The 15,524-nt window shown below is 40.6% G+C and overlaps 1 protein-coding gene across 2 annotated transcripts in view; it reads left to right on the top strand.

The window, feature by feature from the left end:
* The window catches only part of LY75 (lymphocyte antigen 75), a 58,822-nt gene that overhangs the window by 26,121 nt on the left and 17,177 nt on the right, over nucleotides 1-15,524 (top strand). Inside the window, exons 8-24 of one of the 2 annotated variants that reach the window (XM_069982780.1) lie at nucleotides 273-427; nucleotides 849-959; nucleotides 1,274-1,362; nucleotides 1,449-1,615; nucleotides 2,410-2,606; nucleotides 3,454-3,596; nucleotides 4,985-5,063; nucleotides 6,370-6,438; nucleotides 7,070-7,193; nucleotides 8,970-9,005; nucleotides 9,154-9,344; nucleotides 10,102-10,160; nucleotides 10,662-10,735; nucleotides 11,986-12,128; nucleotides 12,261-12,366; nucleotides 14,037-14,197; nucleotides 14,283-14,412. In XM_069982780.1, coding sequence (XP_069838881.1) covers nucleotides 273-427; nucleotides 849-959; nucleotides 1,274-1,362; nucleotides 1,449-1,615; nucleotides 2,410-2,606; nucleotides 3,454-3,596; nucleotides 4,985-5,063; nucleotides 6,370-6,438; nucleotides 7,070-7,193; nucleotides 8,970-9,005; nucleotides 9,154-9,344; nucleotides 10,102-10,160; nucleotides 10,662-10,735; nucleotides 11,986-12,128; nucleotides 12,261-12,366; nucleotides 14,037-14,197; nucleotides 14,283-14,412 — 2,034 coding nt within the window. Of the gene's footprint in view, nucleotides 1-272; nucleotides 428-848; nucleotides 960-1,273; nucleotides 1,363-1,448; nucleotides 1,616-2,409; nucleotides 2,607-3,453; nucleotides 3,597-4,981; nucleotides 5,064-6,369; nucleotides 6,439-7,069; nucleotides 7,194-8,969; nucleotides 9,006-9,153; nucleotides 9,345-10,101; nucleotides 10,161-10,661; nucleotides 10,736-11,985; nucleotides 12,129-12,260; nucleotides 12,367-14,036; nucleotides 14,198-14,282; nucleotides 14,413-15,524 lie in introns of both variants that reach the window. The other variant, XM_069982779.1, reaches the window with a different exon arrangement.

Raw genomic sequence — 15,524 nt, 5'->3', positions numbered from 1 at the left:
CTGCATATCTGCTGCGTTTACGTGTGTGTGTTTGTTTGTACCCTTAAGGCTAGGTTCACATCACAATTTTGCTGTCCGTTTAATGTATCTATTCTATAAGGGAAAAAACGGATAGTAAAAATGGATGCTGTCGTATGCCGTGAGACTGACTGTAAAATCGGGATGTGAACCTAGCTTAAGATTCTTCCGTTTGTGTTTGTCGTGTTTTTTGTTTTTTTTGTTTTTTTTAAATAAGTTTTATGGAAGTGTTTTTGTATTTCTTTCCTTTTCAGAAACTGAAAGTATCTGGTCAGGATTCCACAACCAGTTAGTTCCACCATTTTTTAAGTGGTCTGATGGAACAGAAGCCCAATTCACCTACTGGGATCAGAATGAACCGTTACCTCCATTCAATGTGACTCCAAACTGCGTGTCCTTTTCAGGACAGGTACATCTCTCTTTTTATTATACTTGCAATACATAGCTGTGACAGATGGGTAAGACAGTGAAGTCCGCTCTCCCTAACAGACTTCCTCACAATGCCCATTGGCTTCCATGTAATTACGCATGTGTATATTATATGTATGCATAACATGGTGGACTGCACATTGGATGCTTGTGGCATCTGGTGTTCTCATCCTTTCCCATCTTAATTAGTGCCGGATCGCCAGATATATACTGTATGAACCTGCCTTATATTTTCATAAGGATCCACTTCAGCTTAAAATACTCCTTTTTTTTTTTTTTTTTTAAGCGGTTTGTATCATCTGCCTAAAAAGTACTTTACTGTTCTTAATCCTTTTTTTTTTTTTTTTTTAATTACTGTGTGAGTTTTTAATTAAAAGAAAGTTTACTCTCCTCTCCACCAGACTGGCCGCTGGCAAGTGAGAAATTGTTCAAAGACGTTAACGTCCATCTGCAGGAAGCCTGGTGTAATAAAGAACGCCACCAGCTCTGACTCCGGATGTCCTCAAGATAAGGTGCAATGCTTTACCCTCCCACTATTAACTATTAAAAGTATCTTCTACACACAGAAGCAAAATTTAAATAAATCCCAGCCAGAAACTTGTGTGTTATTGTCCCTCTGTATATTCTCCCTCTCTTTGTGGTGTGTTACATTATATAGCACTCCCTGCTAGGCAGGGTTCTCCCCCTTCTACCGGCCTGATCGAGGCCTAACCCCTCAGTCAGTAAGAGTCACCGAGAGGGCTCACGTCATCTTACCTAGAGAATCTATGGTCCTTCAGCCTCCCTGATTTGAAAGTAACATGAACATATTCATTTTACTCCATAGAACTGGAGAAAACATGGAGAATACTGCTATCTTTTTAACACGACTGAAGTTTCCTATGAGGCGCGATGCAACCTCACCATTACAAGCCGGTAACATTTGTTTTTTTTCATCACTTTGTCTTATTGATCACGGTTGATTATAAGTTTTTGATGCCAGTGTTTTATCCTAAAATCAGGTTTGAGCAGGAATTCCTAAACTCCTTAATGAGAAAGCAGAGTAATATTGAAGGGAAATATTTCTGGACAAGTTTACGGGATGTAAATGGTACGGGAGATTACTATTGGGAGAGTGAGAACGGGATGAAAGACCCCACCTATTCCAACTGGAACACCCATCAGCCAGGTAAGGCTCAGACTTATATGTACACTTTCCATCCAGATTTAGGCAATGTTCACACAGCGTGAAAGTACGATGGCAACAACGGCCGTACTTTGTACGCCTAGGCACACTCCATTTTCTTCTATGGGAAGAACTGACTTGTCAGTTTTCTGCGTCCGCTTGCTTCACAGTGTGCTATGGAGAGTTCTAAATGCGGGCGCACACTGATGCGCCCGCATTACAACTCTACGGCCATAAAGATCATCCGGCCGGTACTGCAGTACCGGGCGGGATGATCTTTACAGAGACCGGCCGCTCCGTGACCCGGCCGGGTCACGGAACGGCCGGTCCCTTACGCCATGTGAACATGGCCTTAGGTGGATAATCTGCAGTGTGGTGTTGTATGTGTGTTTTTATTATTTTATTTATTCATTTGTTTTTGTTTTTTTAGTCTTTATTTATTTTAATTCTATATTGTTTTTGTTGTTGTTATTATTAGTGTTGTTATTATTTATTCTATTTATATATACTTCTATTTTATTTATTAAAAATTTTTCATTTTAACTTATTTTACTTTAGTTTTTATTTTTATTCTATTTTAATTCTGTATTTTTATTATTTAATTATTATTATTAATTCTATTTAATTTACTCCTATTTTAACTTATTTAGTTTAGTTTCTCATATAAATCCATCCATCCTTAGCCATTAGAGACTTTGTCACTTTCTCTGGTTCAGGGTAATGAATACTCCAGAACGCACCCGATTTGCAACTTTTATTACGTCTTAATACATATCGGCTGTTAATGTGTTTTGCAGCGTTAGCCGGAGGATGTGTAGCTATGGCCACGGGATCATCTCTTGGAAAATGGGAGGTGAAAGACTGCAAAACATTCAAAGCTTTATCGATCTGCAAAAACAGGATTGGAGCAGCAGAAAAGGAAGAGCCCCCCAAACCCCCTCCCACTACATGTCCTGATGGATGGAAGCCTGGGACAGACCTGTACTGCTACAAGGTAGGAAACTTCTTATAATCTGAATTATGTGATTACAAAATTATAGAAATTTTTAAATGTTTTTATATCGTTTCTGTCAAACCCACCAATTTTTGCAATCGTCTACCGTGTAATGTGTATGGGGGCATCCCAACATGTTCTCTCATAGAGGTATCTGGCAATAGCTTATTAGCATCTCCCCATTGAAAAAGATGGAAGCTGTGATCAGCCTACAGGCTTATGGTAGAGCCGACCGAAATGTCTATCAGGAGAACCAGTATTCCTCTGACTTTGATCCTTGTTTGGTGTCACTGTCAGCTGTGGGGAAGTCAACATCTCTGAAGCTGCCATCCCTGACACGGTCAGCAGAATACACGTACCACTAAGGGCCCTATCACATGAGGCGATAATCGGCCTGTGAGCTGACAGGCCGTTGCTGCCAGGACTGGTAAGCTGCGGAGCACAGGAGAGAAGACTGGGAGCAGGGAGAGGTAAGGTATCAGGTGTTTGGGCAAGGGCTGCATGGACATCATTGGCGATGTCCATGCAGCCCTTGCTGCCCAATTATCGGGCCATCTAATTGGCCCAGTAAACGAGCGCTGATATAGCAGATTGGCGCTTGTTTACTTAAATGATCGGGCCCCAGTCAGCCTGTATAATAGGACCCTAACAGTGCCCGTATCCTGTGAGCATAGATGACAGGTTTGGTGGCATGGCGGTAAAAGGCATTGCCACTGACCCCCATACCAAAGACTTATATACTTCTATATTTTCATTCTGAAAAAAACAAAAATCTCCACAATTCCAACAATCTTTTTTGGGGAAAATATTTATTTCATGAACTTTTTTGTATATCTTTTTATTGTAGCTGTTTCATAAAGAGAGACTTCTGAAGCAAAGAACATGGGAAGAAGCTGAAGGGATTTGTGAAGAATTTGGTGGCCATCTTGTCAGTTTCTCACACATGCAAGATATGAACAACTTGTATTCGTTCCTAAAATCTTCATTGGGGTACGTCCATATTTTACCCAAAAAACATATTTGTCTGTTTACAAAAGGGGGAGATCTTTTTATTATAGTTTTTCTCAATTCTACACCTGTTTTTGCTAAAAATGCTGAACAAATACTATGTGTGAACCCAAGAACGTCACCCACTGTGACGTCTTCTGGTCCCCACTCCTCATTCTTACTTCTAAGATGGACAGCCACTCAGCTTATCACTGACATGTGGCTGCGAACAGTAGTTGGCTGAGCGCACCATCACACTGAGACGTGTCTGTCTCAGAAGTAGGAAGCAAAGTGACGAGTGGGGGACCAAAAGATGTCACAGCAGGAGCTGCAGGGGACCCAGTTAAAGGAGAAGTCCAGTGAAAATTTTTGTTAAAGTGTTGTATTGCCCCCCAAAGTTATACAAATTCCCAATATACACTTATTACGGGAGATGCTTATAAAGTGCTTTTTCCTTACACTTACTACTGCATCAAGGCTTCACTTCCTGGATAAAATGGTGATGTCACTTCCTTGATAACATGGTGATGTCACTTCCTGGATAAAATGGTGATGTCACGACCCGACTCCCAGAGCTGTGCGGGTTGTGGCTGCTGGAGAGGATGATGGCAGAGGGATGCTCAGTGTCCCTCTAGTGCCCTGTGTCTCTCAGTGTCCCCCTGCCATCATCCTCTCCAGCAGCCACAGCCCACAGAGCTCTGGGAGTCGGGTCGTGACATCACCATTTTATCCAGGAAGTGACATCACCATGTTATCCAGGAAGTGAAGCCTTGATGCAGTAGTAAGTGCAGGGAAAAAGCACTTTATAAGCATTTCCAGTAATAAGTGTATATTGGTGATTTGTATAACTTTTGGGGGCAATACAATACTTTAATAAAAATTTTCACCGGACTTTTCCTTTAAGGTAAATTTTGCATTTTTTTATAGCAGTCCCAGCAACACATAAAAAAATTGATATGCCCAGAATGCCCCTGTAAAGCAGTTGTCCTATCAGGATACTCTGTTTATGATGTCCTAAACATAAAAGTCTCCTATAGAAATCCCCCTTTTTATAAGCCAGGACAGAGCGCAGCCAATAAGTAGCAGATCTCCCACTGTCATTTAGTCTGCCATTGCCTACAAGGCTGTTATATAATACTGTTGTTCTAATGTGTTCTCAGTCATCTGTTTTCCTATAGCCAGACCACTAATGCATGTAAAATTGGATTTTCTGTAATGAACTGCATAGAAAAACCACAGTGTTACCGATAGCAACTACTCAAATTTCAAAAATGTTTCCATTTCTTATTCTAAGATTTTCAAACATTCTAATCAGTTAACACAATCGATACAACTATTAGTAGTGTAAGATGTATCAAAGCGGTAATTTGCGGACATTTTTCTTTTAGCAGGACTAGTAATACACGATGGGTCTGGCTGGGTTTAAATAAAAGAAATCTGGGAAACTGGGAATGGAGCGATGGCCATCCAGTAAGTTTATTTCTCAAGCATCATTATATGTCAGAATATGATTCTCTTATGTGATGGAACCAAATTTAACCCATAGTCTGTGGATTGCAACTATGAAATCCCCTCCTTTCTGAGGCCCAGTACACATAAATAGTAGTTTCATGATGATTTTTTTTTCCCCTTTCCTAGCGTATGATCACTCTACCATTGCTTTATGGGGTGTGAGGACACAGGATTTGGCGCTCTCAGAGCAGCATTGTAAAGCATAGGCAGTATTATAATAGGTCCGTTTTGGGCGGTAGTCAGGGGCCCTTGGCCACCCAAACAGATGTATTCTTTCAGTGGTGTTTTGTCTCCTGGCTGCAGTTCTGCCATAATTTGCAAAAAAGTACATCTTTTTTACCACAATTTTGCACAAATCAGGGCAAAACTGTAGCCAGGAGACAATTCAGTAACATTAAAGAACATACCAAAGGACCTTAAAAGGGGACCTGTCACCCCGGCTGCTGGGATGAAGCCCGCTCAAACCCCCCAAGTGGAGCCCCTTATACTTACCCCTTCCTTGAAGTCCCAGAACCGGTCCCACCGCCGAGGAATCCCCTTCGGAAGCCTTGTGCGCTCTCACCAGAGATGAGTCTGACACCCATAGAGAATGACTCCTCCAGTCATTCTCTATGGGCATTGGACTCGTCTCTGGTGAGCGCGCGCACGGCTTCTGACTGGGATTTCTTGGCGGCGGGACCGGGACTTCTTGAGGGGGATAAGTATAATGGGCTCCACCGGGGGGGGGGGGGGTCAGGCAGGCTTCACCCTGGCAGCCGGGGAGACAGGTCCCCTTTAACATGTGACAATGTTGTCACCACAGGTCCTGTACAGTCTTCACTATGGAGGAGGAATACTAAAGTTATAGTTACAGTGGGGTGGGGCGGAGGGCCTAGGCTTGGTGAACAGCCTGGGGCCTATGGTAAAGTTAATCCACCCCTGAGCATACGGGATGAATAGTGCAGTACCAATCCACTAATAGGCTCATACTTATCATTATTATTATTATTTTATAAGCTAAGCAGTAACTGGTCTGAGAATAAATTGCAGGTTAGTATTGCACATGGGTTAGTGGCTGAAACATGATACATCGTTCCCTGCAGTCCTGTAAGTTATTGTTGGAACCTTCTGTCTTCTAGGCACACGTCCCATAATAACAAAGTGTAAGGAAAAAGATCATTCTGTAATGTAGTATTCAGAGCTGCTCAAGTTTATTCTGTGCATTGGATGTGATCTGTGACTTTTCGTGAATGTGTTTTGACCGTGTGATATCTGTCTTCTAAAGATTTCCTCTACCGTGCTGAGTGAGTTTCAGGAAGACGACTATACTCTCCGGGACTGTGCTGCATTTGAGGTGGGTTGTCATACGTGAAGAGCTTATTTGTAGGCTGCAGACATTGACTCCGTACTCCCTGAATTTGTAAAGTGCTGCAGAATCTGTTGGCGCTGTATAAATAAAAATATTATTATTATTGACCCTATTCTGGTGGATTAGATAGTTAGTCCAAGGACTAACATGTACGTTTGAAGAACATTCAATTATCTTTGTGCCGTTTAAAGAGGAGCTATTATATAAAAAAAACTGTGGTTGGAGATATGGGATGTGAGGCATTTATGTTATTTATCAGTGTACAAGTACGCTGGTCTAACGTAAAGACCCTGCCCCCATCTCGCATTGGATTTACCAAAAGGTACACGCGGCAACCAGTGTGTACTTCAGGAAAAAGGCGCTGAATTTTTCTGAATTACTTCAGGCACAGGTTTGATAAATTCCTCTCAATGTTCCTATTATATAGTATATTATTTATAGCTAGATATACTATAGATTTTTTATTTTTTTTTGCAAAACTATTTAACTTGGTAGGTCCTAAGAGTAAGTAAGTAACTTAATGACGCCTACACCTATTCGATTAATTTTTCACAATGCCTTTGCTTTGATATGTTTCGTCTATTTATTGTTGTTTTTTTCCGCTTTAACAATATAGATTAATCTACCAAAACGAACGTACTGGATGGGAATTATGGATATAAACTATCCTGAAACAAATTTCAGATTGAAACCCTTCCATTGTGATGCTCGGCTGGAGTGGGTGTGCCAGATCCCTAAAGGTGAGCGTCTCGTTTAATTATTTTCCTCCTAGCAATATCGTATTCTTTTTCTTTTTCTTTATTTTTGAAGAGTGGAACACAATTCTTAGGGACAATTTCTCTGTCTAGAGTCCAAGTATTTGGATCTCAAAAAACAGTACCTTGGTTAACTGGAGAGACCTCCTCTAGGGTTCAGTGAAAAGAATTAAAGCGCATTCTGTCTGCAAATTAACGTTTCTTACCCTCCTTTGCCTAAGAGCACCACATTGTGGTGGCCATAGAGCTAAAGTGGCTTAGGGCCGTATTACAAGGAACGATTATCGCTCGCAAAATCCTTAGATCATTCGGATTTGAATGATAATCGTTTCCTGTAATAGCAGACAACGATTAAACGACCAACGAGAAATCGGTGGTCGTTTGACAGAATTCTGACCTATTTTTATCGTTTGATCGTTCGCAAACTGTTCGCACATCGTTCGGTGTAATAAGAAGTCATAGCTGAAACGTACCGCAGGAACGATCATGAGTAACGATCATTGTTCCATGTAATTGGGTGAACTATTTTGGGTCGTTTACCAGAGCGGTCGTTTGAGATTGTGTAATAGTACCCTTAGAGTCTATGGATTCGTTCACACTTGGCTTTTTGCCCCCTAAATGCAAAATTAGGCAAATAATCTTCCTTGTAAATTTATACCATTTTGTTGTACAGTCTGTGAAACTCCTTCACATAGCTGGCTGTGCAGAGGCTTTTGACATAGACGAAACAGCACACTACTCATGGCTGTGCCAGCTTCCTCTGTTTTCCCAGTCAGACCTCTAAAGCCCCTATTCCACGGGGCGATGCAGAGGAGCAAATGAGTGCTGCCAGCGCTTGTTTGCTCCTCGTTCCCCCCTCGCTGCCGCAGCTATTCCGCATGTCAGCAGCGAGAAGGTGAGTATGGGAGGGGCCTCGGGGAGCTGGGGGGCCCCGGGTGATTGCTAGATTGTCCAGGCAGCTCATTGAGGATAGTGGCGATCTGGAGCATGGAGCAACAGCTGCAGATCGCAGCTATCACAGTCGCTTGTTTTTCAACATGTTTGAAAAAAAAGCGACGCAACGGAACGATCATTGGCCGCAGTGGCCGATAATCGTTCCCTGGAATAGGGCCTTAAGTGTCAGTAGCTGTGAGCCAAACACGCGTTCAACCAACATCTTTTTATCAGAATTACAGCATAAAAAAATCAGGTGCTTTTAAAGGTAAAGAAGAGAACAGAGCAGCTAGAGACTTGTAGTAGCAGCTTATGATCAGGGAGAAAAGAGTTGGGTCCTGAACTTGAGCTTTCCTATTCTTACTAACATCCCCATAAAGATTTGACAGATTTGAGATTCAGACAGTCCCAGCAGAATTGGCGTGTTCAGCTGCCTTTTGTCTACTGTGTATCGGGGCTGTAAGAAATAGTACAAGTGAGGGGGTTTTACATGGCAGATCAAAGACTGGTGAGGGGAGAAAGCTTCCAAGTAATCAGGGAGGGAAGATCACACAACCTAAACTTTGAGGGGGAAATCGCACATTACCAAGCATCAATGTTATTTAGCATGATGGAGAAGAGATTCTTCACGGTGTGTAGAAGGATTGCTAGGACAGTGTCTGACTGTTACTGTTCAAAGATACATTCACAAATCTGCTTCTTATTTCTATAATACGGGCAATAACTCAGCTAGAAAGTGCTAAATACCTAATTTATTATACAAGACCCTTTTATATTATTTATATTTTTTCATGTCTTATTTTATACTTTTTGTTTTACATTTTCTAGGCACACAGCCAAAAACCCCTGATTGGTACCAACCAGGTAATCTAATCCAATTTTAATCCTAAATTTATTACCTATACTGGCTAGCATTATGGCAATCAGTAAAGTTTCTTTATTTCCCTGCTTGCTTTCTTTTATATATTTTTTTTTTTATTTATTTTTTTTATTCACTTTGTAACTGTTGTAGATTGGAGACAAAAAATGGGTCCCGCGGTTGTGATCGAAGGTAGTGAATACTGGTTTATGTCGAATCCTAAACTTGGCTACAAGGAAGCTGCCCTCTATTGTGCCAGTAATGGCAGCGAATTGGCAACTATAGATACTCTAAGTGCCATGCAAAGCATACAAGATCACCTGAAAAAAATGTCACCATCTTCGGTAAATATTTTGGTTAGAATTTTGTGATTAAGGCCCCGATTCATCAAAGGGTGTAAAATATAGACTGGTTTTAAAGTGCCCACAGCAACCAATCACAGCTTCTCGATCATGTTACCAGAGTTGGAAGCTGAGCTGTGATTGGTCACTGTGGGCAGTTTACACCTGTGTATATTGTATTTTGATAAATCTGCCCCTTAGTGTTTTCTGTTGCTTCTCATTGTAGATTTTATCAGCAGGTTAGAAGTATAAAGCCTGCTGAAATGTCCCTATAGCGCACAGGGCACTGAGGATGAAGGTTCATCCTCATCGCAGTTTTCATGCTATTAGCAGTTTAATACATATGCGAATTAGGCATTTTAGCGCACTGGTGCCTCCCCAGTGCACCGATCCGTCATGGCTGGCCGCTCTGATGATGATCACTAGAAGGGGTGGCACATTGATCCACTGGAAAGAAAGTCCCGCCCCAGTGCACCAAAATGCCTAATTAGCACATGGATTCAACTCTTGGCACAGAAATGGCACAGAGGATGAAGGTAAGAAATTTAACATCATCCTCAGTGACCCGTTCTCTATAGGGAGATATCAGCAGGTTCTAGATACTTCTAACCTTGAGGATAGTTTCCTTTTGAAACATCAAAGCAAATTTTTCATGTTTTTTAGGTTTCAACCACCACCAAAATGTTCATCTATAGTTAATGACTTTTTATTATTTAGAGTGGTTACTTACCAAGACTAAATTCCTTCTTTTTTTTCACAGGTGCAGGCATTACTTCAGAATTGGTGGATTAAGTCATCCGACTTCAGAGGTTACCACCCGTAAGTGCAACTTTCTTACTAATAATTCTGTTGTTCAAACGTAGAAGCCTTGCCTATAATACCCTATACGCAACTGGATCTCCTTGATGGGGGGGAACTACTTCTCATCTCCAGGACTTCATCAGTGCTATTGCCATCTACAGATGGATATCGGGCTTGGCCAATAAATAAAGATGTGCACGTTTACAGTAGGTTTGGCTGAACCTGGTCGCTACCAATAATCCTAGTCCTTTTGCAAGGCTTGTTAAAGGGTTGGACATTTTGCTTACAGGGCTGCTACCTCCAGTAGGTGGCACTAGGGGGAGAGTTTTCTTGCTAATTTGCATACTCCTTCCCATTGAGTTTGGCTGGTAAGACTCCACACTGTAGACTATAGACTTAGATGTAAGGTGGTTTTCCTGGATCAAAACTGTCTGGTGAAAAACGGTCCATTCATTTTCCCAAAGCATTTCTTGATTTATTATAAATGAGACTCTTTTTCTATTCCATTTGACATTTTAGGTTTGTGCTTTATCGAGCGATGGGCTCCGGTGCCAGAGACTGCCAGAGTATTTCGGGTTTGAGCTACTTTCCTGGTAAGAAAAAGTTTTAAATCGCCCATCTACAACTTTTTGATATACTGTACTACTGTACCAAGCCAATCTGTATGCCGCTCCTATATAGGTCATTAGAAGCTGTATATATCTATATACAGACTGAGCCTGTATAGGGTGAGTTTTAGGGTAAGGCTATATGTGGTCAAAGCTGCAGCACAAAATTGTGCAACCATTTGGCTGCCGCATGTAGCTGACCGCTTGTGTAGCCTCAGCGCTACAAGTATGTGTACTGGGGAACACAGGAGCTGTGCTCAGTACTAAAGAGATGGTACACCATATTGGTATTACCGTTTTCCATTTGGGAACATACAGCTTTTTAGCTATAATTTGTTTGAAAACCTGCCAGTAGGTGTTGACTTTTTCTGCAGCACCACCACAGGCCAAGTTCAGCATTACACAATTTGTAAAAGTAGACAAGTATGTTCGGAAAGCACAATCTGGGGTTTTAGTTTCTTTATTTTTTTCCCCCCTCCATTTATGTCCCTGTTATAACTTTCCAAAATCTAAATCAACAGTAGATATGAAGCAAGTTTGCAATTTTCATGTTTTTCTTTTTAGTTATCCTGCTGTAAAACATAGCTATACTTACTTGTATCCAGGTCCAGTCTCCTGAAGACAGTTTTTTAGTCTTCTGTTCGTTGAAGAAAAAAAAAAAAGAGACTAAATACATGAGGTCACGGCTCAGTGTGTCCATCGGTCACATGACTGTCTTCTCTGTGAGCGCAGATGATTCTGTGTTTACTCTTCTTTTTTTTTTTTTTTAACCGGTACAAGACCAAAAAGCTTCAGGAGACTGGACCTGGACACAAGTAAGTATAGCTTTGTTTTAAAGCATGATAATTAAAAAAAAAATTAAATTGCATATCACATCTACTATTTATTTTAGATTTTGAAGGTTATAATGACAGGTACCCTTTAAGTTTTTAAAGGGTTTTCCACTAAAAATATATGGATGGCCTCAGGGTAGGTAATCAATATCTGATTGGTCAGGTGTCAACACTCTGCACCACCAGCGATCATCTGTTCTGCAAAGCTCAGCCTCAAAGATTGGCATGTCAGACGCCAGTCTCAATAGACCCCCCCATCCTTCCCCCCCCCCCCCCCAGTGTCTGGAGCCATCTGTTATTAGCTGTGTTCACAGTGTGGTTCCGGGACCATGGATGCATCTTGTCCTAAGGATAACCATTTTAATATTCTCTTTTAACTGATTCAATCTTTGCATCCCACAGACCAATTTAAGCCCATAAATTGCAACGAGAAGCTCCCGTTTATATGTAGGAATCAAAACATTTCTCTACTCGAAATAGTACCGACCAAAGTAACCAACACCACCGGAAGCTGTCCCCCACAGATGACGTTATTCGGAAACAAGGTACACGAGAAATTAAAGAGGGATCCTGAAATCCTCTTCATCTGGTGCTGGTGAGGGTGGCAGGCTTAATCTCCCACCTGCTATATTTGTTACGTGAACTAATTGTTTTTTGTTTTTTTTTCTTATATTTAGTGCTTTTTAAAAGTCCCTGATAAAAACGTGACATTCTTAGAAGCGTCTTCATACTGCGCTACATTTGGGGGCACTCTTCCTACAATTTCCAACCAACATGAGCAAGGTGAGAAGTGAGCGCAAGTGAGTGAAATGTACTGATGCCAGTGAATGATGATCCTGTATACGGCCTAAAATATGTCCCAAATTAAAATAGATTGCAGAATAGAGTAAAAAAAAAAAAAAATCATAGAATATGCCCAAATGCAATCCAAAGGCTCAAACATTCAAAACTTTTAGAAATTTTGGGGGCCTGAAAAATGGCCAGATATTAGGGGCTCAGAATTAGTGCGAAAATAACGCTGCAATAATAGCTTCAGGCGTAAAGAGTCCACTTTCCAGATTTACCAATACTTAGACTAAGCCTAACCTTTAGACTAAGCTTAGACCACCTGTTAGTTGGTTTAGTTGTCATTGTTGGGCACATGTAGTCGCACAACTTGGTTAAAGCTTTAGTTACACTCCCATTGTATAGCCAGTTTTTTTTTTTTTTACCAGTTATACCAAAAATGTAATCTTTTTGCAAATAGTAAATCTGACCTATTATATAATGGGCCCATCAGTGATCTGCGGAGTAAGCGCCGTATTACACGGGACCATTATCCTTCGAAAAATCGTTAGATCGTTTGGATTTAAATGATCGTTCCGTGTAATAGCAGACAATAATCAAACGACCAACGAGAAATCGTTTGTCGTTTGATAGAATTCGAACCTATTTTATCGTTTGATCGTTCGCAAATCTTTCAGTGTAATAAGTCATACCGGAAAGGTACGCAATAGCGACGACAAAACGACCTCAAGAAGGATCATAAGTAACGATCATCGTTCCGTGTAATTGGGCGAATGATTTCGGGTTGTTTGCCATAGTGGTCGTTTAAGATCATTTATCGTTAATCGTTAGCCGTCAAACAATTGCTTGGTGTAGTAGTACCCTGACCGGCCAACAAGTGTTTATTCTTAGTAGAGTCTACTAACTTTTTTTCATTCTGCAACCCTCATTCTGAATTGGAAAAAAAAACTACTAGGAATTTCCCCAAATAAAAGGTTTGTTTGTTTTTCCCTTTGACTGTGTAATTCTTAATGTATACATGGATTCTTTTGATTCTGGTCTAAAAGTGGGCAGTCCTGCTTAGTGTTTATCAGTCCTATATATGGAGCTGTACACAGATAAGGCTGGGTTCACACTGCGTTTTTGCAATCCATTTTTTTTTTCATCAGTTTTATAAAAAAAAAAAAAAAAAAAAAAAAAAAAAGAGGATGAAAAACAGATGCATTTGTGTGCATTCGTTTCCATCTGTTTTTCCATTGTCTTCCATTATAAAAAAAAAAGGGATGAAAAATTCTTTTTTTTTTTTTTTTTTTTTTTTTGCGTACACAAAAACACTAAAAAACTGTTTTGATCTCGTTATTTTCATAGTGGAAGACAGTGGAAAACGGATCAAAACAGATGCACACAAATGCATCTGTTTTTCATCCAGTTTTGCATAAAACGGATGAAAAAAATGAATTGCAAAAAAGGCAGTGTGAACCCAGCCTTACTGTCGGTCACAGACCATGTGACTATATGGTCAATATGAGTAGAGATTTATATGAATAAATGAATGATTATTCTGCAACTTCTTCCCCAAAACTATATATCAATTTCTCAGCTCCTTTTGCTCTATAACATGTTGCCTTCTTACTGGACTGTATTCTACAATGTGTCAGATCTTTATTTTTGTATTTTTATTTTTTTAGATTTTATCACCTACTTGAGTTCAAACCTACAAAAAAAATTCTGGATTGGTCTCAGACTTGCCTTGAATGCTTACAAGAACACTTGGGTGGACGACACTGATGTCACATATGTAAACTTCCATCCAATATTGCAAGGAAGACTGAAGAGGTTTCATTATGATGTAAGGGCTGGGATTGGAGGTGAAATGTTTGCAAGATTTTTTTTTTTTTTTTTTATCTCTCCTTACCTATTATTATTTTTCTCAGCCTTCCAACCCGGAGAAAAATCAGCAGTGTGTGTTTTTCCTGAATGACCCCAAATCACCATTTGTTGGAGCGTGGGACTTCACGGCTTGTTCAGATAAGCAATATGTGTCGCTTTGCCAAAGAAATGCAGGTATAGAACTTTTGCCTCCCCCCCCCCCCCAAAAAAAAAAAACAAAAACCAAACCAAACAAAACAACAACAACCATAACAGCATGTGACTAGAAGAACATTTTATATTCTGAGTTCTCACTTTATGATCAGTGAGCAGGGTTATTGTCACACTTGGTTTCTTAACCCCTTCATGTCAGTAATACGCACATATACATTCCTACTGCACAGGAATGTACATGTACTGTATGTCCCTGCATGTCAGAAGGGTTTGATGTGTGCAGGACCGCTGCAGTGAGAGCGGTCCCGTACACATCAGTATTTCGGGAGCCGAGGGCAATGACAGACAGCTGCCTGCCATTAACCCCTTAAACGTTGCGATCTGTAGCGTTTAAGGCACTCAGTGACAGGACAAGCTCCTGTCACTGAGTGATTGGGACCCCAGCAGCGATCGATTGTACCGACGGGCAGGGTTAATCTACTTACCTCCGTCCTGTCGGACCGGTCATCTATGGATAGAGTCTGCTCTCAGGCAGGCTCTACGCATAGATTCTATGCTCTGGCACTGCACAGCATAAATCAGTATATGCAATATAATGATTGCATGTTTTACTGTAAAATGTGTTTGTTTGTTTTTAACTGTGTAGTTTAAAGTTTATAAAAGTATTAAAAAACTACTTACACCCCCCCCCCCTCACAATAAAAGTTTATTTTACCTTCTTGCCCATTATAAAAATAAATAAATAAACATATCTTAGCGTGCGGAATTGTCCGATCTATTAATTTATAACATTATTGTTCCCGCACAGTGAATGCCGTAAACGAAAAAAAAACAGGTTTTCTGATTTTTTTTTAAAAAAAATTTATTTCAAATCAACTGGTGCCAGAGATTTTTAATTTACTTCTATAAAAAATCCAGTACTTATCATCTGCTGTTTGTCTTGCAGGAAGTGGTGTATTCTCTTCAGTGCTCTCTGCTGCCACCTCTGTCCATGTCAGGAACTGTCCAGAGCAGGAAAGCTTTTCTATGCGGATTTGCCACTGGACAGTTCCTCACATGGACAGAGGCGGAAGCAGAGAGCATTGGATAGAATACACCACTTCCTGCAGGACATACAGCAACTGAAAAGTACT

Source organism: Dendropsophus ebraccatus, chromosome 9, assembly GCF_027789765.1.
Source record: "Dendropsophus ebraccatus isolate aDenEbr1 chromosome 9, aDenEbr1.pat, whole genome shotgun sequence".
NCBI classification, from domain to species: Eukaryota; Metazoa; Chordata; class Amphibia; order Anura; family Hylidae; genus Dendropsophus; species Dendropsophus ebraccatus.
The sequence above is the reverse complement of the archived record's forward strand: the minus strand, read 5'-3'. Positions and strand labels throughout refer to the sequence as shown.